This window comes from Psammomys obesus, unplaced genomic scaffold (genome assembly GCF_907164565.1).
Source record: "Psammomys obesus unplaced genomic scaffold, mPsaObe1.curated_primary_1811, whole genome shotgun sequence".
Lineage (NCBI taxonomy): Eukaryota > Metazoa > Chordata > Mammalia > Rodentia > Muridae > Psammomys > Psammomys obesus.
In genome coordinates this window covers 4,778,998-4,806,284 of record NW_026585626.1, presented here as the reverse complement: position 1 = coordinate 4,806,284, position 27,287 = coordinate 4,778,998, and the positions used below count along the sequence as shown (strand labels likewise).

Sequence of the window (27,287 nt, the reverse complement as noted above, 5' to 3'; positions counted from 1 at the left end):
ACACACACACACACACACACACACACACACACACACACACACACACACGATGGCCATGGTCTACTAAACTGATTTTCAAGTCATTCATGGGAATGTTTGAAAGACACTTCAGCAGACCAAACCTGACACGTGCAACCTCCAGCTACAAACGGGCAGCTGAACGCCTACATACAACAGACACACTAACCAGGATGGCAGTGTCCAGCCGCGGTGCAAGACCCTGGGTGCCAGCCCTTCCCAAGTAACCCAAGGTGACTCCGTCTCAGCTCTCGTGACTGCTACACAACCCGTCCCTGAACGCCTCGGCGTGTGAGGTTCGCTTACTACGTGCAGAGGAAAGCAGTATTTCCTTCTGTCCCCTTTAAGAACCCGAAATTAAACAGGTGGCGTTTGTCCCGTCCTTGTGATCGTGATGTGTGGTGACATACAGAAAAGAGGCGCTCCGCCTCTCCAGTCTTAACCCCTGCTAGGTGAAGTCTTCGGTGAACTGAGAAAACAGGGAATTTCCTGGACCAAAGCAGTCATTCGGCCTGACAGAAGCGAAAGCAACGCCTCCCTCTTTACATCGCAGAAGTTTCTGGCAAACTCATCTCCAGACCCAGAAGGAGAGAGGAGCAGATAGATAAACTGCAGGAGACGCGCCAGAGCAACCAGCCTAAGCCACTTGGCCCAGGCTACACTGCAGCACCCCATTCCCCAAAGCTGCACGTCCTGGATGAGGGTAAGCAGGTCAGTGCATGGCGGGGGGGGGGGGGTGTGGAGGGACGGGGAGGCACGGACCCCGCAGCCCTGAGCAAACGGAAGGCAACAGGGTCCAGGTCTGAGGCCTCGTAAATGTGGGAACCCCTCTCATCTGCCCCTGGGGCTCAGTATGGCCTGTCCTCACCCCCTCCCCGGGAGCACCTCCCCTTCTGCATAGAAGAAAGGGGTAGCAGTAACATGAGGGGAGCAAGCTGCTCCCCGAGCCCCCATCATACCGCGTTGGCCGCCTGGGAATCTCCCGCCACGAACCCCGCTGGCAAGGCCCCGCCCCGCGACCTGCGCCTGCGCGCCAGCAGGGCTCCGCGAGTGCGCGCGCACTTTCTACGCGGACGGCGTGGAAGGCGGGCCCTTCGGGAGCCCCGCCCCCGGCTCCCCCTCCCTCCTCCCGCTCCCCCTCCCCCACGCGCTGCCGCGGCCGCCGCAGGAGCCCTGAGCTCAAGCCGCCCGGCGACGACTCCCCCTCCCCCTCCCCAGCCCCGCCCCGCCCGGAGCCGGGGCTCCCGAGTCGGAGCCGAGTCTGCGCCTAAGGGTGAGTTTGAGGACCCCCTCCCCGGCACCCCTAACTTGGCTCATAGGATCTCACCACCACCCCAAGGAAGGGAAAAAAAAAAAAAATACCCGGACTCGCTGCGCGTCTCCTCCCTTCCACCTCCTGCGGGACCCAGAGGTGCCCGGGGCCCCCGCGGGACCCAACGGAGGCATGCTTTGTCCCCAAACCCGCGCCGTCCCTGACCAGATGTGAGTGCTCCCACCCCTGTCGGGGCTCCAGATGTGCGCCGTTCTCTGCCCCCGCCCCGCCGGGATATCCCAAGGGGTGGGACCCCCTCTGTCCCGGCCTCGAGTGCCACTCTAGTCCCACCTGCGCCGCCCAGGTGCGCGGCCCCTGTGCGGCCCTCCTCCGGCCCCCTAGTTGCTCCCCAGCCGCCGGCGCCGCTGAAGGGAACCACCCGCCTCCGCCCCCGAGTTTTGCATTCTGGGGTCGCCGAGTCTGATGCCCTCGATCTCTTTTTATTCTTTCTCTTGTTGCTGGGGACGAAGCTGGCCTCAAACAAGGGGTCCGGGCCCGGGCAAAGGGCAGTGCTCGAGGAGGCTGGCACCAGACGGGCGGCTACCCCTAGCCCTGATAGGGACTGGTTTGCCGGCTAGAGAGGGCGGCTGGCCCGGGGAGCATGTCCTCTCCTGCGCCCCACACAGAGCAGTTCATTCATGAGCCGCCCGGGGCCTGTGTTGGAGGGTGCGGTGGGGAGAAGATTCAGAGGCGAATCCGGAGTAGGCAAAGGCCCCACTGAGGGGGAGGGGGCGCGCTTTGTCCCTCCAGGCTGTCTTGACCGCCTGGTGCCGAGTGTCCCGAAGCTTGTCGTTGTGTTACCCAGAAAAAAGAAGGACGCCTGGGAAGTGGGGAACGGAGGTCAGTCAGAGGGGCTGGCTGCCCTTGGGGCTTGTGCTACCACCTGCCTTGGTCCCCTGGTCAGAAGTCTGGCGGCCCATTGCCCAGGCGTGGGCTTGGGGCTCTGCGCCCTACCTAGCACCACTCCCTGACCCTGAACCTCCTCTCGAGTCTGCAGTGGTGTGGGGTGAGTGAGACTGTGCCCAGCCCCTCCTGAAGAGGGGCCCCCACAGTCCTCTGCCGTCCGGATACGTGAGAGGAGGGGAAGGGGAGTGGCTGCCAGGCTCCGGCGGTGGGTACCGTGATGGGTACGCTGACAGCACCTTTGTCCTCGGGGTACCAGAGGGTCTACGCCCTGGCATGCCCCAGGTAACACATGCTGGGGCCTGCTGTTAGTTCATCCAGTTGCAGTCTTGGCCAGTGAGTGAGTGAGTAGGTGGGTGGGGATGTTTTGAGGCAGAAGATGGGTGATAAGTAGGTAAGAACCCCGTTTTGGACATCATACAAGTTCCTTCCAAGTGCAGCAGAGTGACCAGAAGCCTAGGTTCAAATCCTAGCCCTGCTGTTCTTGCGCTGTGTGACCTTGACAAGATACTTAACCGGTCTGGACCTCTGTTTCTGTTTAAAAGCGTGAGTAGTCACCACCGCCAACTTGGGTAGATCTTTGGGATCAAATAGTGTAACGCGGGTAAGGAGCCTGGCAGTCTGCCTGACGGTTGATCAATTATTGTTGTTCTCGGCTCTGAACCTCCTGACCTACCAATCACCTCTGATGCCCCACCTCGCCTACTGCAGGTGGATGGGGTACATTCAGAGACTTGGTTACAGAGTCCCTAAGGTAGAGGCAGGGTGCCCCCCGCCCACCCCAAGTTCTATTCTATTCCTATCATGGAATTGTATGTTTTGTTTTGGTCTCAACCCGCATTCCTCCACGAAAGCAGCCTCTTGGAGCCTATTTCTTATTAATAACAGCTGTTTGGGGGTTTTGTTTCATTTGCCATGGGACGTGATTTAGCCCAGGCTGGCCTTGAACTCCTGATCTTCCTGCCTCAATCTCCCAGGTGTACACCAGCATGCTTGCCTTCAACTGCTGGTCTTTTTTGTGTGGTGATTTCTTTTGTTTGCTTGTGGTTTTTTTGTTTGTTTGTTTGTTTGTTTGTTTTTCTTAAGAGCTTTGAACTGGGGTTTTTGTGTTATGTGTTGGTTTTTTTAATCTTACTTAATCTTTTTAAGCAGCCGCAGGGCTGAGTTGTTGTCCCCATTTCACAGGTGAAGGACCCAAGACCCCAGCTGATTAAGTACTTTTTCCAGGATAGAAGCCATGTGTTTTCATCCTAGGGTACCTTGTCCTCTACCCCTGCCTCAGAACTTTGAACTCACAAACCCCACACTTGAATTAAGGACCAGGAGCTACATGCAAGAAGAAAGGCAAGCCTGTAGTTACAGGGTATGGCATTCTTCAGAGCTGGTGCTAACAGCCCGGAGCCCTCTGAGCCCTGCTAGTGACCTCTCCCATTTGCAGGAGCAGCAAAATGCCTGGCCATCCCTGTGCCTCAGTTGGGGTTGTGAGGAATAGCAAATAGCAACAAAGTACTTAGCGAAGTATGACTTGCGCAGAATAAAAGTAAAACAAGCCAGGCGGGGTGGAGCAAACTTGTATGTTGACTTGAAACTATATAGCTAGACTCTGGAGAGAGACAGGGGCCGCCTATAGATACACTTTTGCCTTTCTCTAAGTTCCACCTGGAGGTCAAGCAAGGCTATTAGTATTACTTTGTTACATATTGGAATACTGATGTCCAGATTTCATATATTAAGAGTTAAGATCTTTTTCACTGGTTTTCTAAGACTCCCAAGTTCTAAACTCTACAAGGAAAATCAAATCAAAACAAAAAATAACTTCCAACCTGTAACACAGTTTTTCTTAGTAAAATGACAACCTTGATTTGGTTAAGGTAAAATTCCCATCCCTATACAAGAGCAGCTTTGGTCTCCAACTAGAGAAATGGGTTCAGAAGCCTGGCCATGTCTGGATTGATCCTTCACCTGCTACTACCATCCCTAAGTATTCTGTCTTCCTCTCAGCTTCTCAGCCATAGGCTAGATTTGAAGGCAGTTGGCCTGGATGACACCCAGCCCAGCAACCCCACCCCTACAGTTAAGAGCTGAAGTCACCATGTCAACTGACAAAGCTACCAGCCCAGCTCCACCCCTTACCTACCCTGTGACCTTGCCTGGCTCCATTCCCTTCCCTGGTCCCTATTTCCTCCCTGTGAAGGGTGATCGGGTGTGCCTTGCTTTCCTTCGGTGCAGGGGAGGATCTGTGTAGTTGGGGAGGGGTACTCTGACAGTAAAAAGATGGGCTGTGGAAAGATCTGGTAACTAATTACCCAGCATCCCTGGGAACAGCCCACCCACTGTAATGGAGCCACATCACGTCCAAGCTCCCCAAAATGTCCCATCTTCATTCAGAGTAGAGAGGACAGGAATGGCAGGATGGTACTGAAAGAGTTTGGGCAGTTAAGAAACATTCAAGGGGTAGGAATGGGTCCTGGAGTTCATGGAGTTCAGAGGTTAGGACTGGGGGTGTATCATGATTGGTAACGTGCTTGCCTAGCATGCCTGAAGCCCTAGGCTGGGTTCCCAGCACTTGGGAAGTAGAGGCAGGAGGTTCAGGAATTTAAGGTCATCCTCAACTTCATAACAAGATTGAAGGCAGCCTGGAATACATGAGACCTTGTCTCAAAGAAAAATGAGGAGGGGATAGCAATCAGAGGCTCCCTTCCCCAAAATACCTATACCCATACCCACCTTTAACCTGTGCTGGTGCTTTGGCATCTGTATATTTACACACACACACACACACACACACACACTCCTCCATTCCGAGGCCATGAGTCCTTTTATTTCTGCACACTGTCATGTCATTACCTAGCTCCCTATGCAGACAGACACACATATGAGCACATTCACATATCTGAACATATGTCTGGACTGCCCTTGCATTCACTGGTCCACAAGCAAATAATAAGCATTTCATTTGGGAGCTTCCATATGTGCAGAGGATCTTATGTTGGAGATCGTCCTAGGCTACATAAGGAGACTTTGGTGAGAGAGGGAAACAGAGGCCCCACCCCCCATCCCCACTGTGGATACATTTTCACTGAGAGACACTGCTGGTGTCTCTTTGTTACAGGTTGGAAGAGTGAGGCCCGGGTCCACCTTCATCTGTGCTAGGCTTAACAGCAAAGTGCCCTTGTGTTCTGAGAAGGGTCCCAGCTTTGGGCAGAAGTTGACTTGGGTTTGAATTCCAGCTTCCGTCCTTGTATTAGCAGTGAGATCTTGTGGGAAAGAACTTAACCTTTCTGAGCACCACCCTGATAACAGTGATACAGCTCACAGGATGTCTGAGGATTAAGTGCAGTCGTATATGTTATTATTCTTTTACTATTTTATGTGTAGGAGTGTTTTTGCCTGCATGTATGTCTGTATACTGTGTGGGTGCAGTACCAGAAGATGCCAGAGGGGGTGTCAGATCTGGAACTGGAGTTATGGTTCTGAGCTGCTGTGTGGGTGCTGGGAATTGAATCCCAGTGTTGCCTTCGAGAAAAGTCTGCTGAGCCTCCGCTGGAGCCCCATATATTGTTATTAAATCAGTGGTCCCTGGATAAATAGTACATGCTACAGTGATTACAGTGGGCATAAAGGAGCCTGGTTAAGACACAGGGCAGTTGTTCCCTGCTCTGTCGCGACCCAGGCTTTGCAAAGACCCCTTTGGCCCAAGAGAAACACATAAACAATGCCCATGTCCTCCTGCTTAGAGAGCTTCTGGCACCTGCCCTGTGTGATTGGGTGTTTGAATGGAAAGAGGGGACCCAGGGCTGCTAGGTCACCCCAGGGGGCTGAGGGACAGACAGTTGTTTCCAACTTGCCAGTCACTTCTAGATTTGTTGTTCTCTTTGTCTGGTTGCCTTTCTTCCCTCGGGACCCTCCCCCAGGCACCTAACATGTTGTCAGCAGAAGGGGCCCCCAGGGGCCCCTGAGTAAGACCGGGTGGGGCCGTGCTGCTGTGGTAGCTAGCTGCCTCTGCTGCAGCCACAGTTCTCCAGCCTGGGAGCCTCCCCAGAGCCCTGCTCAGCTTTGTCCCCAAGCATTTCTAGAGAGCCCAGGGCTCCAACTGGCTTCCCTTTCCCTCCTTTCCTGCTCCTCATCCACTCAGAGCACAAAGGGCTGTGGTAGGGCACCAGGCAGGCACCAAGCAAGACAGTAGTACAGCGGTTGCTGGGGGCCTTTACAGGCCTCCGCCCACTCTTCCCATCTTTTGCCAATGGAAAAGCTGGCTGGAGGGCACAGCATTCCCAGCCTGCTCTGCTTCGGAGAAAGAAGCATAGCATTCTGGGAGTTGTAGTCCTCACGCCCCTCTGTTTTCCCCCTTTGTACAGCTACTTGGAGAGAGGGGAGGGAAGCTGGTTTGGAAAATGTGGTGGAGAAATGCAGTAGTGGCTGGGGCCACCCTGGAAACAGACCCTGATGCCTGGCTCTTTTATATCTGCCTTCCAGCCCAGTGCTCTGCTCTGAGGACACAGAGCAGCTCTGAGGCTGGACATCTGTTTTGATGGAGGAGGCAGAATTAAAAAGTCTTAAATATGGCTGGGCAGTGGTGATGCACACCTTTAATCCCAGCACTTGGGAGGCAGGAGCAGGTGGATCACTGTGAGTTCAAGGCCAGCCTGGTCTACAGAGCAAGTTCCAGGACAGCCAAGGCTACACAGAGAAGCCCTGTCTCAAAAAACAAACAAAACAACTCTAATCACATTTTCTTTTAATTCTTCATTCATTTATTGTGGTCCTAGAGATTGAAATTAGGGCCTTTTCTGAGAAGATCAGAATATTGGCTCTGGACTTTTACCCTCTGTCATCAGCGACAGCCTCTACCTATGTTTTTTAAATTTTGTTTATATTGCTTTATAGGAAAATGTTTTGTCTGCATGTATACCTGTGTGTACCACATGCATGCCTGGTGCCTACAGAGGTCTGAAGAAGGCATCATGTGCTCTGGAACTGAAATTATGATGGTCACAAGCTTCCATATGCGTGCTGGGAACCTAACCCAAGTCCTCTGGAAGAGCGGCAAAGCTCTTAACCGCCGAACCATCTTAGACTCCATCCCTCCTCATTTCTCCACCGAGGAGTTGGGGCTACGTGGAAGTAGACACTGAGCTGACATACACTTCTGCCTGTGTAGTGAAACCAGTCCCCCACACCACCCCCAATTAGGATCAGGGTACACTGCCCTGACCCAGGTTCAAACCTAGCCAGAGGACCATGAAATAAGTCCATGTGGTACACGCATCCGTTTGCTGGGCCCTTATTTCCCATGAGCAGAGCTTCCGCCCACTGAGGCAGCTGGCGGACCCTCCCTGGTACCCTGGCGAGACCGTGGTGGGCTGGGGCTGAACCTAGCTGACTGCCTTGCCCTCTGCCCAGGAGGACCATGCGGCAGTAGCAGCCATGCTGCCTTTCTTGCTGGCCACGCTGGGCACCGCGGCCCTCAACAGCAGCAACCCCAAGGACTACTGCTACAGCGCCCGCATCCGCAGCACTGTCCTGCAGGGCCTGCCCTTCGGGGGCGTCCCCACCGTGCTGGCTCTGGACTTCATGTGCTTCCTCGTGAGTGTCCTCGTTCTGACTCCCACCCCTGCCACCCAGGCCCAGGGCATCCCCTGCAAACAATCCTCCGTCTCTGACCCGTGTCCCACCTTCCCAGACTAACCAAGGAGGAGGGATCCCCACTTTCCAAATCCTGTCCCCTCCCCCATGCCAGGGGCCTTCCTTTTAAGTCCACGCTCTGACCCCTTTGCTCCTGACCCCTGGCTGTGGACAGCTGCTCTACTTGCCTCTCCCTATACCCCCTAGGCCCTGCTGTTCTTATTCTCTATCCTCCGGAAGGTGGCCTGGGACTATGGGCGGCTGGCCTTGGTGACAGATGCAGACAGGTAAGAAAGAGCCTGGGACTACCCCTCCACTCTGCACACAGATCGGTATCATTGTTCCGCGTTGCTTGGTGGGGAAAGCCAGCCTTCTCTCATCCCCTCTGTTGGGGGGATGGAAAGGGACTAGTCCCCGGGCCAACATGGGATGGCAAGAGGACCTTTTAGTTGGGCCCCTGTCCCTTACCAGCCCTCAGGGGCCCGCTCCCGCCCCGGCTAACCCTTTCTGTTCTCTGTCCCCAGGCTTCGCCGGCAGGAGAGGGAGCGAGTGGAACAGGAATAGTATGTGGGGCAGCAGCCCCTCGTCCTCACTAAACGAGCTTTTCTCTCTCTTCTCCTTTTCACGCTTCTCTTCTCTTCGCTCCAGTTGCTGGTTTTCTTTTTTTTGCAGTTTTCTCCTCTGCAGGCTCATGTTTCAGATTAACACAGGCGGTGTGCTTCGCCGAGCAAGGGGCTCCCCAGCTTGTCTCTGCCCATCCTGGTTCATCCTCTGCCCATTCTCTTGTGCTCCCTGCCTACAAAAATTCCCTCCGTGTATACTCCCCCCTCCCCGCATTCTTAGCCCTGGATGGGGCGAGGGACCTCTGGGGACTCCCCAGCACAGTGATGCAGAGACAAGATTGGGTGTCCCCGACAGCTTCCTGTCTCCTAACAGCTAGTTCTTCATATTCCAGGGTTCCCTGCACCTTCTGGAGGCCTGGGATGGGCTCTGCCCAAGGAGCCCCCAGTGTGGCCTTTTTGCCCCCCTTGTGCTCTCTGTCCATAGGACTGGAATTGGAGCTGTGACAGCCGATGGCTCAGGGAAAAGGGAGGGGAGGGTCCTGCCCCAATAGATACCTTCCAGTCTTTGCCAACCCTTTGGGTCCTTCTGGGAGCCTCCCCTTTGCTTTTGGAGTAATACTGGTTCTGTCACCCACCTCCCACTCCCCCTGCTGGTCAGGTTTGGAACTGCAGGAACCCCTACCGTTCTTGCTTCAGCTTCCATTCTGGGCAGTGATGAAGACACCCTCTCCCATTAAAGACCCACTCACTGTCCATCACCAGTGGTCCCTGAAGTAGGCGTGTTCGTGGGAGGCAGGGGCAGGGGGCGGTCACTCTTGCTTCAGCCTCTGCGCTTTCTGTATCTTCTTTAATCCCTCTGGGTACGCTTGGCTATTCCCCCGAGACCCACGCTCCCCCCCTCACCTTCCTCTGCTCTGTCTCCCTACCCCTAGTGTGGCATCAGCTATGCACGGGGACAGTCACGACCGGTACGAGCGTCTCACCTCTGTCTCCAGCTCCGTCGACTTTGACCAAAGGGACAATGTGAGTGTCCTCCTCCCGATTTCCTTGAGTATACTGCTGTAAGGTCAGGGACACCAAGGTGGCCTTCTCCTCAGCAAGGCAAGTGACGTGCTAAGATTAGAGGATGGTAGCAGGCCCAGAGACTCTGAATGGCAGCCCTAACATTTGCCAGTTGCAAACTCTGTCCGCCACAGTAGAATTTGGTGCCCATTCTCCTATGGATTAAAACTCCTTTTTTTTTTTTTTTGAACATGGTTTTTAAAGCCATAATGAGCCTCAAGGGTCTCTGCAATACACCTTAGACACCACTGTGTTATACAGAGAGCTTGCAGGTCGGTCGCCCTCTACATAGGGACCAGCTGTCCTGCTGGGGGTTAGTGCTGGCTGAATGGCCCCTTCAGGTGTCCTCAGACCCTGGGGTGGCCGTGCTCCGTCCCACAAGGGCTGGGGCTCCTGAAAGCAGCCCTAGCAGAGATGCCCGTCAGCTTCCTGAGACGCACAGGGTAAGTGGCAAGCTACAGGGATCACCTCTGCCAGCCACAGGCAGTCTAGATTGGCCCCCAGACTTGAATGGAGCTCAGGGAACCAGACCTGCATCTTGGCCGGAAGGCACCCTCTCCCGTCCCTCTCTTGGTAGAAGGTAGGGTCGACCCTCTCTCTGTAACTGTCCACTCTCTAATCGTCCATTCTTTCCCCGAAGGCAGTCCTGAGAGAAGAACACGGAGATACATGCATCCCAGGGAAATCTAGATTTTGGTCCCTTCAAGGTGGACTAGGAGATGGAGGAGCTCAGGCAGCATGACATACCCCTCTGCTTTTGACAGCCATGTTTGCTTGTTCTTATTATGGATTTTTACATTGTGTGTGTGTGTGTGTGTGTGTGTGTGTGTGTGTGTGTGTGCAAGAAGTGGGAGGACGACACAGCACATGTAGGTCTCTAGGACTGAGCTCAGGTCATCAGGTTTGGTAGCAAGCACCTTTACCTTCCAAGCCAGCCTGCCAGCCTGCAAACTCTTCTTATGAGCTAGAGATCAGGGACCTTACTCCCTTCCCTGAACCCCAGAGTACACCCATCCCCATTTTGGTCTCAGGGATTTGCAATTATCGGCGTCTCTGGACATGGGGTCTACCAATAAGGTGTTCGGCCTTTTTCTTCCTTCAGGGCAGATCTTCCTAGATTTTATAGGGTTTTTCTTGGCATCGTGTGTGTGCGTGTGTGTGCGTGTGTGTGTGTGTGTGTGTGTGTGTGTGTGTGTGTGTGTGTGTGTGGGCGCGTGCACATGTGCCTAGGTACATGGGGAAGACAGCAGTCAGCCTTGACTGTTGTTGCTCAGGTACTGTCAACCTCTGTGTGGTGTTCGTTTGTTTTGCATTTGTTTATCCACCACACACACACACACACACACACACACACACACACACACACACACACATACAGCTTGGGGAAGTCAATTCTTTCCTTCCACCATGTTAGGTTCCAGAGAGCTCAAGGTCCAGTTCTGAGTCTTGGCCGCAGATACCTTACAAGCCGTCTTGGAAGGCCCACCTTGTTTTCTGAGATAGGATCTCTGACTGGGACCTGGGCTCCCTATCTGGCTATCCTGTCTGGCCACTGAAACCCAGAGATCCATCTGCCTATGCCTCCCCAGGATGCTCTGCTTTTCTTTTTTTCTGTAGGACCTGGGGATTGAACTCAGGTCCTTTTGCTCACATGGCGAGCACTTCACTAACTGAGCCGTCTCCCTCTTCCTCGCTTACATTTTTTTTTTTTTTTTTTTTTTTTGGAACGGGAGCTAGAAGCCAGGGCTTCACTCATGCTAGGCAAATGCTCTAGCAACCTTGGTGTTCGTGGGGTTTTTCTTCAGGTGCAGGGGTGGTTATAGGAGCTGTGTCCTGGTGACCAGAGGCTGGAGGTAATTGTGAGGACCTGATGGGTGGAGCTACAGGGAAGGGAGGTCAGGCTGGTAGGCTGGGATCTCCAGTTGTATTCCCTCTGTTCTCCCAGGGCTTCTGTTCCTGGCTGACAGCCATCTTCAGGATAAAGTAAGTGAATGATCTGCGCACTCTAAAGAGAAACAGACACCTCAGCACCCATCAGCTCCCTCCAAAACCAAGGCCAGCAGCTTTGAGGGCCTTAGCTCTCCTAGGCATCGAAGCACCCTGCACCCTACTCCGAGAGTCCAGGCAGGCAGTGGGCGGGGTCCAGCCTGCGCTGACCACCCCCGAACGCTTATTCCGACCCACCATCTCCTCTGTGACACCCTGCACGAGGTCAGCCATGCCCTGGTCGACCAGCCCTCGCCACAGCTTGAGAGCAGGGGCCGGAGCCCCCACCGAGGCCTCTGTGCGGCCAGCGGGTGGGGGCAGCAGGCAGGCTGGAAGGAGCCAGCAGCCAGCAGGCAGAAGTCAGGAGATCCAGCCAGAGTCCACAGGCAGGCAGTGAGCGCTGAGAAAGGCAGGAAGCTGGGACAGGTCAGCACTGGGCCCCTAACCATGCTCTGGGCCCCTCCCCTAGTATGGCCTTTAGCCATGGGAGCTCATCCCTGTACCCTTAAGGCCCTAGAAGGAGCTGTTACTGCCTACCTCCCAGCCTCCCCCAACTACATCCCTCCTTCTTGTCCTCCTCCCATTTCCATCTTCTCTCTTCCTGCCTTTTCCCCTCCATTCCTGACCTTGCTCTCTCTTTCTTCTCTTGCTCTTCTTTTTTCTAGCCACTTCCGGGCTCTGTGCATTCCTCCTCCTCCTTCTCTCCTTCCCCTTCTCTTCCCCTCTCTCCTTCCTCCCTTCCCAGGAGAAATCGGGATGAGAAGTTCCACCTCAACGACATTGCTGCCCCATCAGCAGGGGTGGCTAGGGTGGCAGTGGGGGGGGGGGGGGGGGGGGGGGGGGGGGGGGGGCGGGGGGGGAACAGACAGGTTCCAGCCTTCCCTCTGCTGCTCTCAACCAACATCTTCTGTCTGCCTCCTGTGGCCCACAGGGACGATGAGATCCGCGACAAGTGTGGGGGCGACGCAGTGCACTACCTCTCCTTCCAGAGACACATCATCGGGTTGCTGGTCGCCGTGAGCGTCCTCTCCGTAGGCATCGTGCTGCCTGTCAACTTCTCAGGGGACCTGCTAGGTCAGTGAGGGCTGGGCGGCCGGAGCAGAAGGGGAACAGAAGGGTGTCTGTTGCTGACCCCATCCCCATCTCCTTCCCATCTTCCAGAGAACAATGCCTACAGCTTCGGGAGAACCACCATTGCCAACCTGAAATCAGGGTGAGGCTGGGGAACTCTGCCGTGGGGTGGGGTCAAGGGGGGGGGGGGCAAGGGATGGGAGGCTGCAGAGGTGGACGGGGACAGCAGAGGTAGGCCCTGCTGAGCCTGAGGCCCCGTGTGCGCCTGTGCCCGCCCCCAGGAACAACCTCCTCTGGCTGCACACCTCCTTCGCCTTCCTGTACCTGCTGCTTACTGTCTACAGCATGCGGAGACACACCTCTAAGATGCGCTACAAGGAAGATGACTTGGTGAGGAAGCGCAGCCTACCTCGGCTTCCCCATCAGCCCTCCCGGTGGCCGCCTGGATTCCCTCCTACACACAGGATAAGGATGCCTCCCCGAGCTGAGCCCCGCCCTTGGGAAATGGCCATGGCTGGTCGTGGTGTCAGATGGTTGTATTGTCTTATTTGACATCAATGGTAAAAATGTTCCCTCACCTTCTACAGCCATTCACCCAGCCTGGCCCAAATGTTTGTTCTATTCTCAAGGTTCAGAGTGTCTACCCACCTGGTGGCCCCTGCAACCCCTCAAAGAACAAGGCGCCTCGTGGCTCTTCTGTTAGGCTTCTTTTACAGACACTCCACTGAGGCCTGACAGATGCCCACGGCTTGCTCCCACCCACCTGCCCCTCTGCTCATCCCACCCCCCAGCCCTTCCCTGCACCCTCTGGCTCTTCTGGAGCCCACCAACAGGAAGCCAAACCTGCCGTCCTCTTCCCCAGGTCAAGCGGACTCTTTTCATCAACGGAATCTCCAAATATGCAGAGTCAGAGAAAATCAAGAAACATTTTGAGTGAGTAAGCGGCCCGCCCCACCTCGGGCTGGCAGACCCTTGCTTGTCCATTAGCCCCAAGAACAGCTTCGGGCCCCTGGACCTGTACTCAGCAGACTGCAGCACAGGCTGAGGGGAGCAGATCAGGGGAAGACCTCACATTACAAGCTGGGCCCTCTTCCATGTTCACTGAGTGACAGCCAGCCCCTCCAAGAACTGGAGAGGGCTGGGGTCACTCGGGATAGAGCCCCTTTGTACATGTTGAGCATGTACATACGAGGCCTCCGGTTTGATGCCTAGTGCTTCCCCAAAACTCAGCAAACCAGAGCAATAGGAGGGAATCCTGAAGAGTGCAGCCTATGACATCTGTTTCTACATCCGGCTTGGGCTGGGTCCTGGGTGGTTGGCCCAGGGTCCTGAGGTGGCAGCTTCCTCAAAATTATTAACAGCACTTACTTGGTGGGAAGAGTTTTCTTGGGAAAAGGTGTGTGCTTTGGTGGCATTAAATGAGTCTGAGAAGGTTGGCTCTATGCCCCCTCAGCTTCTCTGACTCTGCAGTTATCAGGTATCTGCACCCAGAGGGAGGAGCTTCAAAAGCTGCTAGTTGCAGTGGCTCATACCTATAATCCCAACACTTGGGAGTCCAAGGCAGCTGGATCTCTGTGAGTTCAAGGCCAGCCTGATCTAGAGAAGTCTAGGACAGACAGGGCTACATACAGAGATTCTGTCTCAAAAAACAAGCAAACAACAAGTTGAGGGATAGGCTGGAGAGGTGGCTCAGAGGTTAGCACTGGATGTTCTTCCAAAGGTGCTGAGTTCAGTTCCCAGCAGCGACATGGTGACTCATAACCATCTATAGTGAGATCTGGTGCCCTCTTCTGGCGTGCAGGCAAACTTGCAGGCAGAACACTATAAATAATAAATCTTAAAAAAAAAAGTTAAGGGACTATGTCCTAGATGTAGGGACATAAACAGCCTGCATACAGAATTATAGGTCCTGTCACACTTTTATTCATCTGTTGCCAAACTCTCATCACTACCATAGCAGAAGGTGAATGAAAAGTCATACAGCTTAAGGGTCACACCATAGAGGGCAACTGTACAAGCTAGTCAAGGGGGTGAGCTGAGACTGGTTCAAGTCAATCTGCGACCTAGATGAGGAGCCAGCCAGTGTCCAGGACAAGGGAAAGGTCAACCTGTGACCCAGATGAGGAGCCAGCCAGTGTCCAGGACAAGGGACAGGTCAATCTGTGACCCAGATGAGGAGCCAGTCAGTGGCTGGGACAAGGGACAGGTCAATCTGTGACCCAGATTAGGAGCCAGTCAGTGGCTGGGACAAGGGACATTCTGATCTGGATTCCAGGTTAGACTTTAGACATATTCAGGGCTTATTCTTTCTTTTCTTTTTAAAATTTTTACTTATTTTTATTTTATGTGTATGGGTGTTTTAACTATGCATATCTGTGTACCATGTGGGTACCATGCCTGTGGAAGCCAGAAGAGGGAGACAGATCCCCTGGGACTGGAGTTACCGATGGTTGTGGGTAGCTGTGTGGGTGCTAGGGATCAACTCTCCCCTGGAAGAGCTCTTAAACCCTGGCCATCCCTCCAGCTCCAGGGTTATTCTTGAGATCCAGGTCTGTTGCTGTTGGTCCAAATCAGAGTTCAGTCAACTGTCCTGGAGCAGGTCAGTTGGTTGTCCCGTCAGCAGTAATGTCTGAGCAGGATTGCAGGCAGTGACTGGTCAGGTCACATTCTGGAGCCTTGTGTTGTCACGATCGGGAGCTAGACTGATGGGTGGGGACTTGTGCGTGTGACACACATATATCACATCTGCTGTATGCGGGCATAGATATTTTAGAAGCAAGCCCTGCCCTTGTACAGCCTACAAAACAGGATGAGAGAATTATTTGGGGTGCAAGTTTGCACCAGCATAGGGGTAGCTAGGTCGAGATGGGGGCTAGTGTGTGCTCACGGTGAGTGACATTCTGTCCAGTTAGACAGTTGTCAGCTTGCGTTGACAGGTCCTGATGCAGACCTCTAGTGACCCATGAGCCTGCCCTGGGTGAGGGCTCAGTGTACAGCAATAAACAAAACCAGACGTTTCCTCGTCGTTAGTTCTGGGAGTCAAAGGATGTCGCGTTATGGGGGTTCTGAGGTGGCGTCCTGAGCAGGGAAGGGGAATGTGTATAAGGGACCCTCAGCATTTGAGGGCAGCATTTGAACGGAGACCTGAGCACAGTGGTCAGCTCTGTGATAGCCTACTGTGTGCTGTGAGAGGCAAAAGGCCAGAGTGATTTGTCCTGGCCCAGTGCTTCGGGTTGGGTCTCTTAACTTTATTTAGGAAAAGAGCCTGTGGTTAAAACTCATGCTCACTCTAAAAGCGGGGGTGAAGAGAATCTGGCCTTCATTAGACCCTGGAGTTCTCAGTAGGGTGAGTGTGATGAAGTCAGCCTTTCACCCCTTCGTCCATTCAGCCTGCTTTGCTGAGCACTTGGCTGTGGGCAAGGCTGTTGGACAGGACTTTGTATGTGGTGATAATTAGGAGATAGCCCTTGTCCACACTGAGCTTCAGAGAGATTATCAGTGTTTGCTGAGGCTCATGGTCCAGGTCTGGGGACTGTGTGGGTTAGAAGACTTCCCTAGAAGGAGAGAATATCCTTTGTGCAAAATCACCATGCCCGTGGGGTCGGGTTTAAAGGATTTGCCAATACTCTCCTGAGGATGAGAGCTTGTCCTACCAAAGAGCCATGAAGGAAAGAGCTGTGGCCACCTAGCTGGTTCATTTTCAAGGACCCCAGGCCAGATGTGAGCTTCTAAAGTGAGGTCCAAGTCTGTTGCTGTTGGTGACTTTCCCATTGCTATTAGGGAACTTTATCACACGTGCCTCGAATACTTGGGGGCCCTTCATTAAGTTTTAATACGCCTCCAAAAAGATGGCAGCTCAGTCAAGATGACGAACTGGATCAGTTGGCAGGTCGAGTGGAAAGGGCACTGCCTGGTGGATCGGCAAGGGTTCTGTGAATGCTCTCCGGAGCCACGTGCCAGCGAGGCAGGGCAGCTAGGTCTTCAGTCCATCTTGAGGAGGTAGGGAGTCAGCCCTGGGCCTGGGTCATGGCCAGGGTTAGAGATCAGATTTAGGATCAGTTTCTTGTTGGTCTTGGGCCAAGATTATTTGAACTAAATCCAAAGTCAAGTTCAAGTGTTGGATGGGGACCAGGTCCTCCGGGAAAAGGGCCTGTATCTAGAAAGAGTTTCTGTGAACCTCAGGTTTACAGCCCTGGACAAGAGTGAGACCACAGCCTTGGCCTCCCCAGCTCCACACAACCTGGATTATTGTCACCTGCTACCTTCACACAGCCCACATGCACGCCTGCACCCTGTCCCCACTCATGAACTGTGTGAAAGAACTTCAGAGTTTTGTTCTTGGGGAGCACTGTAGACTGAGTTGGAAATGGGTAAGCTGGGAATGTGTTGAAGTGCTGGAGCCCTGAATGCAGGCAAGGGCAGGCCAGTGTGTGCAGTCCTGCAGAGCATGACAGCTGCCTGTGTTTCAGGGAGGCCTACCCCAACTGCACCGTTCTGGAAGCCCGGCCCTGTTACAACGTGGCTCGTCTTATGTTCCTTGATGCCGAGAGGTACCGGGTTGGGCCTGGGGAGGATGACACCAAGGGCCTGTACTCATCATGGGGGTGGGAGGAATCTTGACCTCCTCTAGAAACCTGGCTCCCCTTTCAGGTGTTTTATTTTTTTTGGGGGGGGGGTGCATTTTGAATATGACTCTGACCTTGGGAGTCCTGGTTGCTTCCAAGGCCTGGTGCTTAAAGTGTGATGCCAGAGGGAAGTGTCTGCAGTTCCCACCTGTCTAAGGACTCACCCTCTTCAGCTACAGTCCAAGAAATTTATGGCAAACTATAAAAAAATTTGGCCCTAAGCAAGCTCATGAACAGGACAGCCCCTGCCTTTGGGGACGGAGCAAAGCTGGCCTTTTTACATTTTGTCTGCTCCCAAGCCCCTTCCATCTGAGAAACTTTTACATGACCTCAGGTTTGTAGGTATATAAACAGGAATACAAGTCTTTTACTGAGAGTAAATCATAAGGAGATTTTAGCTGGGTGATGGTGCACACCTTTAATCCCAGCACTCAGGAGGCAGAGGCACGAGGCAGAGGCACTCAGATCTCTGAGTTCAAGGCCAGCCTGGTCTACAGAGTGAGTTCCAGGACAGCTAGGGACTATACAGAGAAACCCTGTCCCACCCCATCCTCCAGAAAAAAAAAAAAAAAGAAAGATTTGTTTTAAAACAATTCCTAGGGCTGGAGGGTTAGCTCAGTTGGCAAAGAACTTGCTTTGCAAGAACAAGGACCTGAGTTCAATCCCCAGCACTCACGTAAACCTGTCATGTGTCAGAGCACACATTTATAATCACAGTGTTGGTGAGGCAAGGAGGTGGCCAGAATAAGGATGACGCCTGAGTTACCCTCTGGCCTCCTCGTGTGTAGTCACATATGCAAACACACACTCATTTTTTTTTTTTAATTCCTTAGTCCTCATATAGTGTTATTATTTATTACGTAATGAAAAGGCTGGGTTTGGAAGATGGGTCAATGGCAAAATCACTTGTCATACAAGGCTAAGGGCCTGTGTTGGGGATCCCCACGCATGTAAAAGCTAGATCTATAGCCCTGGTATTGTGGTGGCAGACAGGCAACCCCTGAAACTCATTTGGCCTGGCCAAATTCGTGAGCTCCAGAGTCAGTGAGAGACCTTGCCTCAGAAACGGAGATTCAAGCCCAGCAGCGTGGTGGCAGGTACACTTGGGTGGCAGAGGCAGGTGGCGCTGAGTTAAGGCCAGCCTGGTTTGTATAGAGTTCCAGGACAGCCAAGGCTGTCTCAAAAGCAAAACAAAAAACAAACCAAAACCAACTCGTAGAATAATCAAGGAATATACCCCACGTCGACCTCTTGTTTCCACGTGTGCACATACCTGTATTCATGTGAGCACACAGACACCCATGCGTGCACACAGCACCCAAAGGTGAAACAGCCTGGTCTACAAAGCGAGTCTAGGACAGCCAGGGCTTATTACACAGAGCAACCCTGTCTCAAACAAACAAACAAGATTATTGGGCTGAAGAAAATGTATCAGCTGTTAAGAGCACTGGCTACTCTTCCAGAGTACCTGGTTTCAATCCCCAGCACCCACATGGCAGCTCACAACTGCCTGTAACTCCAGTTCCAAGGGATACGACACCCTCACATGGGCATACGTGCAGGCAAAACTCCCGTGCACATAAAATTAAAAAATAAGATGAAAGCATACTGACCAGGCTGGCCTCGAACTCACAGAGATCTGCCTGCCTCTGCCTCCCCAAGCAATGGGATAAAAGGCACACATAACCACACCTGGCCAAATCATACTCTTCAGATGGATGTGTCTGTCTGACACAACACCAAAGACAGGAAGAATGGTAGGAAAACAGTAACTCTTTGTTTTCCGTAATTCAACCGCTGTTTCCTACGAGAGCAAAAAGCTTTGTGTGCACAGCAAGATCACTGCAACTCCCTAACACAGTCTTGAATCTGAGCCAGGATGTTTCACGTTTACCGCCACTGGCGTGGTGGCATAGGCCACACGAACGGCAGGCTGCCTGCTCAGAAGCAACGATGCAGCAGAGCTTTGCCAGAAACAACCTAGATTTAGGGTGTGTCAATTTCAAATTAACCGGTGGTGTCCCACCTTCAAAACCTGTTGACTGTGGCCCGTTTTTTATTTATTTATTTATTTATTTTTATTTTCATAACCCTCACATTCCGTTATTCGACGTCATGGGGTTTTAAAAGCTTTGGGTTCTTTGTGACCGCCCCAAGCTTCGTTCCCTTCCCCACCTCCCAGCCAGCCCCAGACACTAATGAGTGGGTGACTGGCCCCGGATCCCACAGGAAGAAGGCTGAACGGGGGAAACTCTACTTCACGAACCTACAGAGCAAGGAAAATGTACCCACCATGATCAACCCCAAACCCTGCGGCCACCTCTGCTGCTGTGTGGTTCGAGGCTGTGAGCAGGTACCGTGTGGACTGGCTGCTCAGTGCCCAGGGTCCCTGGCAAGGCTGGGGAGGGGCTGGGAAGGCCTTGGTAGACATGAATGCCCCGGGGTAGACACAACCCCCAACCCCAGGACAAACAGTAAGACTCAAAGGTAAACAGTGGAAGAAGGCATGGACCCACCCCAGACAAACTTCCAGCTGCCTCTGGAGCCCCCGAAACCCCAAATCTTTCTTTAAATATTTATTGATCAGGCTATACCATGATGTGCATGGTCAGAGAACTTCTTGTGATAAGACAGTTTTCTCCATCACAGGGATTCTGTAGCTCAAACCCTGATCATCAGGCTTCGTGGCAAGCTCCATTTGCTCCCTTTGATCATCTTGCCGGCCCTTGAAGCCCCTGTTTTCACTGTTTGGTTTGTCCTAGCAAGGGGCAGGGGATGCCGTTCAGTGCTGGCGTATGCAGGGCTACGGGTTTGGTCCCCAATTCCACATAAGTCAGGTACGGCACATGCCTGTAATCCCATCATTCAGGAAGCGCAAGCAGGAGGCTCAGAATTTAAGGATCATACTCAGCTTTATTAAGCTTCTTAGGGGCTGGAGAGATGGCTCAGTCCCCTGAGCACCCCCACAGGCTGCTCTTTCAGGGGACCCGGGTTCAATTCCCGGCACCTACATGACAGCTCCCATTCCAGGGGATCCCTAGCACCAGGCACGCATTTGGTACACATACCTATGCATGATGGGAAAATACCCATACACGTAAAATAAAATAAATGGCGATTTAAAAAATAAGTTCCTTAATTACCCTGTTCCTTGGTCTCCCTACAAGACTAGTTTCATTGCACCTACCTTGCAAGATCAGGGCAAGGACAGAGTGAGGCCAGAGCGACTCCCATACATCCAAGAAACCCCCGGGGAGCATGGTGTGGGCCTGGCTGGTGCTGTGGGCACCTCCCAGCTCTGACCAGACCCCCTGGCGCTGCCACCTGCAGGTAGAGGCCATTGAGTACTACACAAAGCTGGAGCAGAGGCTGAAGGAGGACTACCGGCGGGAGAAGGAGAAGGTGAACGAGAAGCCGCTGGGCATGGCCTTCGTCACCTTTCACAACGAGACCATCACAGCCATGTGAGCCCCGCTCCTCCCCACCCGTCACCCCCAGCCTTCCCCCGCCACGGGGCCCTGTGCCCGCCGCTGTGGACCCCGACCGGGGCTCCGGCAACAAGCACCTCTCCGCCCCGCAGCATCCTAAAGGACTTCAACGTGTGCAAATGCCAGGGCTGCACCTGCCGCGGGGAGCCGCGTGCCTCCTCCTGCAGCGAGGCCCTGCACATCTCCAACTGGACCGTGACCTATGCTCCTGACCCCCAGAACATCTACTGGTGAGCCGTAAGGGGTGGGATGGGGCTTCCTACAAACTTAGGGGCTGTTTCCAGGAAGGTGGGAAGAAGGTGGGGAGGAGGACGTAGGTGTTGTCGGAGGCCCATCGGGCCAGTCCTCAAAGCGGCCCCTCCCCCACCTTCCCAGGGAGCACCTCTCCATCCGAGGCTTCATCTGGTGGCTGCGCTGCCTGGTCATCAATGTGGTCCTCTTCATCCTGCTCTTCTTCCTCACCACGCCGGCCATCATCATCACCACCATGGACAAGTTTAACGTCACCAAGCCTGTGGAGTACCTCAACGTGAGCCCTCCATTACGTGCCATAAGCATCAGTCCCAGGCAGCATCTCCTCCATCCCTAGTAGTTGTGATTTCGGGTGGACCAGCCTAGTCATTCCAGGATGCTTCCTGAGGACGAGGGCTGCTACCCCTGTATACACCATGCCCTGCCCCTGGGTTCCACTAGACCCTGCTCTCGGCAGAGGCCATCCTTACGTTTACACCTACTAAAGAACCCCCCCCCCCAGGAGGGCACATGACCTTGGGAACGCCCCCTTTTCTCCCCTCTCTGAAAAATGGAAGGTTCGAACGGACCCCTTGGCATTCACATGTACGTTCTTGCCAGCCTGAAGGCCCAGGCAACTCAGGTGGTGACAGTAGCGTGCGCCCATGGCTGCCTGCACCCTCTGCCCTCCTGCCGTGTACAGGGCTTGCCTCCTTGAAACTCAGCATTCAGGCCAGGCGCAGTGGCACACGCCTGTGATCCCAGCACTCGGGAGCCAGAGGCAGGCGGCTGCCAGCCTGGTCTACAATGCAAGTCCAGGACAGCCAGGGCTGCACAGAGAACCCTGTCTCAAGAAACAAACAAACAAACAAATTCAGCATTCAGAAGCACAGCAGATAAGATGCAGACCCCAGTCCAAACCCAATCCCCACTGCCCACCACCCGGCCAAGCCGTCAAGTCTCTCATAGCCTGGGCTGACTAGAAAATGAGCCAGTTTCATGGCCGTGAGGTTTAGCGTGTAGAATATGCTCAAGTGCTTGGCACACAGTAGGTGCTTGTAGAACATGCACAAGTGCTTGGCAGCACACAGTAGGCGTTCAGCAGATGCTCACCATCAGCCTCATTGGCCCTGAAGTGGTTCCCACCACCCCTAGCCTCCACCCTCTCGCCCCAGCCCTCCCCAGCATTCCAAACCTTCAGACCCAACCCAACAATCCCCGCCTGACACGCCCCGTCTCGCCCCTCCCCCCACAGAACCCCATCATCACTCAGTTCTTCCCCACCCTGCTGCTGTGGTGCTTCTCGGCCCTGCTCCCCACCATCGTCTACTACTCTGCCTTCTTCGAAGCACACTGGACACGGTGAGCTGCCCCGTCTCTGGGCGGCCCTTTGCCCCTGGGCCCATCCCCTCACATAGGGAGCCTACTGGGACATTGTCCAGGGATGGGATGGGATGGGATGGGATGGGATGGCATGGCCCACCCTGACCTGTGCCCTGCCGCCCGCCTGTCCTCCTAGCTCCGGGGAGAACAGGACCACGATGCACAAGTGCTACACTTTCCTCATCTTCATGGTGCTGCTTTTGCCCTCGCTAGGGCTGAGCAGGTGAGTGTCAAAGGGCCGAAGGGGAGCGGGGTGGGGGGGAGTGCACGGGAGGAAGAGAGCTGCAGGGCTGGGAACCTGCCTGTCCCCCTGGCTTCCCCAGAGGCTCCTGGCAGACCCTTTGTCCTGGTCCAGCTCCCACCCTTCTCTCCTTTCTGCAGCCTAGACCTCTTCTTCCGCTGGCTCTTTGACAAGAAATTCCTGGCTGAAGCAGCTATTCGGTTTGAGTGAGTGACCGGAACACTTGGGGGAGAGAGACAGAGAACAGGGGTGGATGTGGCTGAGAGATGCATCTAGCCTTTATAGAAGGGTGTCACCAGGCTCCCAACCCTAAGGAGCGGGATTAGCATCGTCAGTCTACTGGGTTAGCCAAAAGATGGTCCTCACGGTGTTGGCTGTGTACTTGAATGGGGTGGGTTGGGGCTCATGCTCCAGGGCGCTCCTGACCAGCCAAGCACATGCTTGGGGTAGATGTATCTGCAGAGCTCACTCTGGGGGTTCTCCGGGAGCCCTGATTCTAGGACTGCTCTAGGAGGCTTGAATCCCACCAAGGAGTTTGGGGAGGTAGCTGTAAAGGGAACTTGCTCGTAATCTGGAGGGGACTTGGGGACTCCCAGAGTGTCCCCAGGGGTTGCTAGAACCCATACTTGTCCCTACTGAGGTCTCTTAGATTGACAACCGAGTAGCCGGCTCTGGGGCACAGATCTGAGTAAGCCATACACACAGGGCGAGATCCGGGGGCTTCTTCTCTGAGGACCCCTGTCAAGGCCTGTCTTGGATGCATGTGGCTCTCACAGGCTAAAGCTCCAGGGACTTACTGGAGTCATCTGTGACCATCTTGGACTTAGGGACTCCGAGGTTCTTGTCATCCCACACACACCAAAGACACCTGAGGGAGGGTTTCTGAAGCTGGTTAGTGAAGGAGTCTGAGGCTCTCTTTATCGTGGGAGTATCAGAGTCAGAAAACTTTCCAGGTGTTTCTGGGGCTTTCACCCCTGGAAGGCTCTGAGGGTGTCGTTGAGATTTTCTGTGGCGGTCTCAGCACATGCTGGCGGCCTTGTGTGGCCTTGAACTCTCTCCCCTTAGGTGTTTTTGGGGCACGCCATGTAGGTGGGTCTCTGAGCTGCTTTTCAGGGTGTGTATCTGGGCTTGCTTTAGTATTTTAACATTCCGGGGTTCACACTATGGAAAGACTGGGGCACAGGTAGTAGGGGTCTGAGCTAGGGGTGCACATGTAGAGGAAGCAACCGAGGGTGAGGGCGTGGTGTGCTGTCATGCTAGCAAGAGGCAGACAGCCACCAGGTCACGCCAAGGGGGCCGTGCTGGAGCGCCTGCTGCCCGCAGGTGTGTGTTCCTGCCAGACAACGGCGCTTTCTTCGTGAACTACGTCATTGCCTCAGCCTTTATCGGTAACGCCATGGACCTGCTGCGCATCCCAGGCCTACTCATGTACATGATCCGGCTCTGCCTGGCGCGCTCCGCCGCTGAAAGACGCAACGTGAAGCGGGTATGGCCGCCTAGGGCAGCGGCGGCACGCACAGCGCCCTCTGGTGGCCTAACCAGAAACAGCGGCAGTCAGGCTTGGGTGGTGGGCGTTAGGGATGCTGGGGCTTAAGGACTTTAGTTCCCATCTGAAGCCTGAGTTTTCCCGCTCGTATGGGTGGGTATAGGTGTTAAGGAGGCCCCTGAGTTCTGAGAACATAATGTTATAAGTGCGTGGAGTTGGGAGAGGTGTAGCTTGATCTAGAGTCCCTCTGCCCTCATTCCACAAGAGGGCGCTGGGTAGCCTGTCCCCTAGTCCTCTCAACTTCGCCCCCACCTGCCTGGCCTCCCCCTCAGCCACAGCCCCCACCTCCCACCCGCTTTGCTGTCCCCTGCACCACCCCCACATTAGGTCCCTCACTCCCCATGGCTTCATTCCAAGCCCCAGAGTTCCTGGCCGCCTCCTGCCTGCCCTGCCCCCCTGCAGCCTGTCCCCTCCACTCTGAGCCACCCTCCTGCCCATGTCCCCCCCAGCATCAGGCCTACGAGTTCCAGTTTGGCGCAGCCTACGCTTGGATGATGTGCGTCTTCACGGTGGTCATGACCTACAGTATCACCTGCCCCATCATCGTGCCCTTCGGTAGGCACCGCCGCGCCGGGACCTGGGCCCTGCTCGGGGGAACCCGGGGCCTCACCCGCTCCACTCTAGTAAGGCAGGCCACCCCGACTGGACAGGGCCCTGGCTGGGAGACCGGCCCCTCGGGCCTCCCGCCTGGTTCCTGGCTCAGTCTGGGGCCAGGCCTTGGGGAAGATGGGGAGAGCAGTTCTGTTGAGGTCTGGCCCGCCTGGCATGCCCGGTCTCTGGGTCAAGCCATCCGCCTTAACAATGTTTCCTGGCACCGAGGCCTTCTTTTGGGTGTACATGAAATACCTATACATACACACACACCCCCATACCAACATCTGCACTTTACACGGACTTCAGAATTCCAGAGTGGGCTAGGTCCTTGCACCTCACGGACATGTCCTGATGTAGGCAAGCCATGTAATTTGGGCAGGTCTCTCTTCCTCCCTGAAAGGTGTTTAGCTAAGTTTCTTACTGACCACGACCCCACCAATAGCCTCTGGTCTACCTCCCCTACCTACCCTCTGTTTCTGTTGAAGGCTCCAGATTCCCAAGCCAGGATCCTCCCCCTTGTTTAAAGCTCCCTCGGCTTCAGAAAGTAGAACCTGCCCTTAAATGTGCATTCAACTGTTGAGGGACATGGGTAGGGAAAATTAAGATGGGTTTCCAAAGACTTCTCGTTCATCTAAATGAATGACTCTCTGACGGTAGTTATGGAGGGAAGGAGAGGCTGCCAGGATGAAGGGCCTGGGGGCAGGAGAAACTGCAGCTTCTGTTTGTGCTGAGGGAAGGGACAGGACAGGAGCAGACACCAGCCCTTCAGCCATCTCAGAAGGTCAGGACAGCCGCCTGTGGCCGACACCCAAGGCTGCTGGGCGCTGGTTCCGAGGTCAGGGCCATTGGCTTTCCTCAGGGCTCATGTACATGCTGCTGAAGCACCTGGTAGACAGGTACAATCTCTACTATGCCTACCTGCCGGCCAAGCTGGACAAGAAGATCCACTCAGGGGCTGTGAACCAGGTGGTCGCCGCACCCATCCTCTGCCTCTTCTGGCTGCTCTTCTTCTCCACCATGCGCACAGGTGAGAGTCATCACCTCATTCCGGGGGCTGGGGTGGCAGGGACAAAGGTAGAACTTGCCACAGAAGGGCCACGTGGTAAGGGAACGGCGGGGGGGGGGGTTGTCTCAGAGAGGTTGTGTGGATGTGAGTGAAGGACTCAGAGGCTGCAGCAGTTAGCCTCTCTCTCGGAGGAGGCCAGGCGGTAGCCCCTCTCTCTGTCCTCCCCGTCCCCAGGGTTCCTAGCTCCCACATCTATGTTCACCTTCGTCGTTCTGGTCATCACTATCGTCATCTGTCTCTGCCATGTCTGCTTCGGACACTTCAAATACCTCAGTGCCCACAACTACAAGGTGTGGAGCGGGGAAGGAGGCAGTGGAGTATGGCCGAGGGCACAGGTGTTCTTTGGGGGTGGTGTACAGGGTCAAGGGGTGTTGAGAGGGCATTGAGAGGCCAAAGATAAAGGCGTTTCCTCCCTCCCCTCTTCCGGGACCCCTCAAGATTGAACATACAGAGACAGATGCTGTGAGCTCCAGAAGTAATGGACGGCCCCCTACTGCTACTGCCGTCCCCAAATCTGCGGTGAGTGCCTTCCTCCACAGCCATGGGTACTGGGGGGGGGGGCTTTGACCTGCAGAGCAGAGACTTAACCCCAAATCTGGGTTGAGTCCTCCACAAAAGTCAGCCCATACCAGACTTCATGGCAGTGGATACCAGAGCATCCAAAGGCTTGGCTGTGTCCTCTCTACTGTGTCCCCCGGGGCACTGCTGCAGCTCCTAAGATACCTGCCCCCACCTAACCCACCCTTAATGGGCAGCCATTCACCTTACCCCTGTTCCTTTTCCCTTCAGAAATACATCGCTCAGGTGCTGCAAGACTCAGAGGGGGACGGGGACGGGGACGGGGCTCCTGGGAGCTCAGGTGACGAGCCGCCATCCTCCTCCTCCCAAGATGAGGAGCTGCTGATGCCGCCCGATGGCCTCACAGACACAGACTTCCAGTCATGCGAGGACAGCCTAATAGAGAATGAGATTCACCAGTAAGGGGAGGGAGGGGCCCTGGAGGCCACGCCCTGCCCCTCCACCCCACCCCCACGGACACTAAAAACAAAACGCTAATAATTTATTAGAACTAAAGCCCCCTTCTCCTCCCCCATCTCCTGCTTTCATTAAGGTATTTAAACCTGGGGGTTTCACTGCTCTCCCCCGCGGGGGAGAGAGAGAGAGAGAGGGAGCCTACCAACCTCAGTGAGGACAGCCCCGAGCAGGCCCCGGGGCAAAGAGGGGTGTGGAGGGAGTTCCCCCAGATCAGCCTCACCACCCAGTAGTGTGGCCAGGAAAGGGTTAATGAGAGCCAAGGTGGGTACCTGGTGCCATGGCTGGAGGCCTGGGGATAAAGCAAGCTGGTCAGGAGTTGCCACCCCATTTTTTTTCTCCCCTTCACGGCCCCTGGATCTGGGCCTCTGGGGACATGGGACGTAGGAGAGGGGAGGGGTGCAGAGTGGGAGGAAGTCAGGCCCGAGCCAGGGGTCACCCAGGGGGCATGGCTGACACTGGAAAATGGGGTTTTGCACTGGGTTTGTTGGGTTTTTGTTTTTGTTTTTGTTTTCCTTTAAAATAAAAACAAAAGCTCTGA

At 54.6% G+C, this 27,287-nt stretch overlaps 2 protein-coding genes across 8 annotated transcripts in view; one reads left to right on the top strand and one right to left on the bottom strand.

Annotated features, from left to right (window-relative positions):
* Positions 1–1,061, bottom strand: part of Mrpl14 (mitochondrial ribosomal protein L14) — an 11,824-nt gene extending 10,763 nt beyond the window's left edge. The window contains exon 1 of one of the 2 annotated variants that reach the window (XM_055612727.1): positions 978–1,061. The gene's annotated coding sequence lies outside the window, so the exon portion shown is untranslated. Of the gene's footprint in view, positions 1–187; positions 269–977 lie in introns of those variants that run through there. The other variant, XM_055612744.1, reaches the window with a different exon arrangement.
* Positions 578–27,287, top strand: Tmem63b (transmembrane protein 63B). Of its 6 annotated transcripts, none has more exons than XM_055612684.1 (24): positions 578–729; positions 7,637–7,819; positions 8,066–8,145; positions 8,383–8,421; positions 9,354–9,444; positions 11,429–11,466; positions 12,401–12,543; positions 12,631–12,682; positions 12,822–12,930; positions 13,403–13,473; positions 17,010–17,090; positions 19,395–19,518; positions 20,496–20,629; positions 20,746–20,883; positions 21,029–21,182; positions 22,140–22,246; positions 22,404–22,490; positions 22,649–22,714; positions 23,832–23,994; positions 24,504–24,609; positions 25,508–25,675; positions 25,889–26,004; positions 26,153–26,233; positions 26,504–27,287. In XM_055612684.1, exons 2-24 carry the CDS (start codon positions 7,661–7,663, stop codon positions 26,693–26,695), a joined length of 2,499 nt encoding a protein of 832 aa, XP_055468659.1. In that variant the 5' UTR covers positions 578–729; positions 7,637–7,660; the 3' UTR covers positions 26,696–27,287. The 6 variants fall into 6 exon arrangements, with proteins under 6 accessions (XP_055468659.1, XP_055468644.1, XP_055468689.1 ...); XM_055612669.1 differs by having other exon boundaries at positions 700–721; XM_055612676.1 differs by lacking the exon at positions 578–729 and adding an exon at positions 1,184–1,291.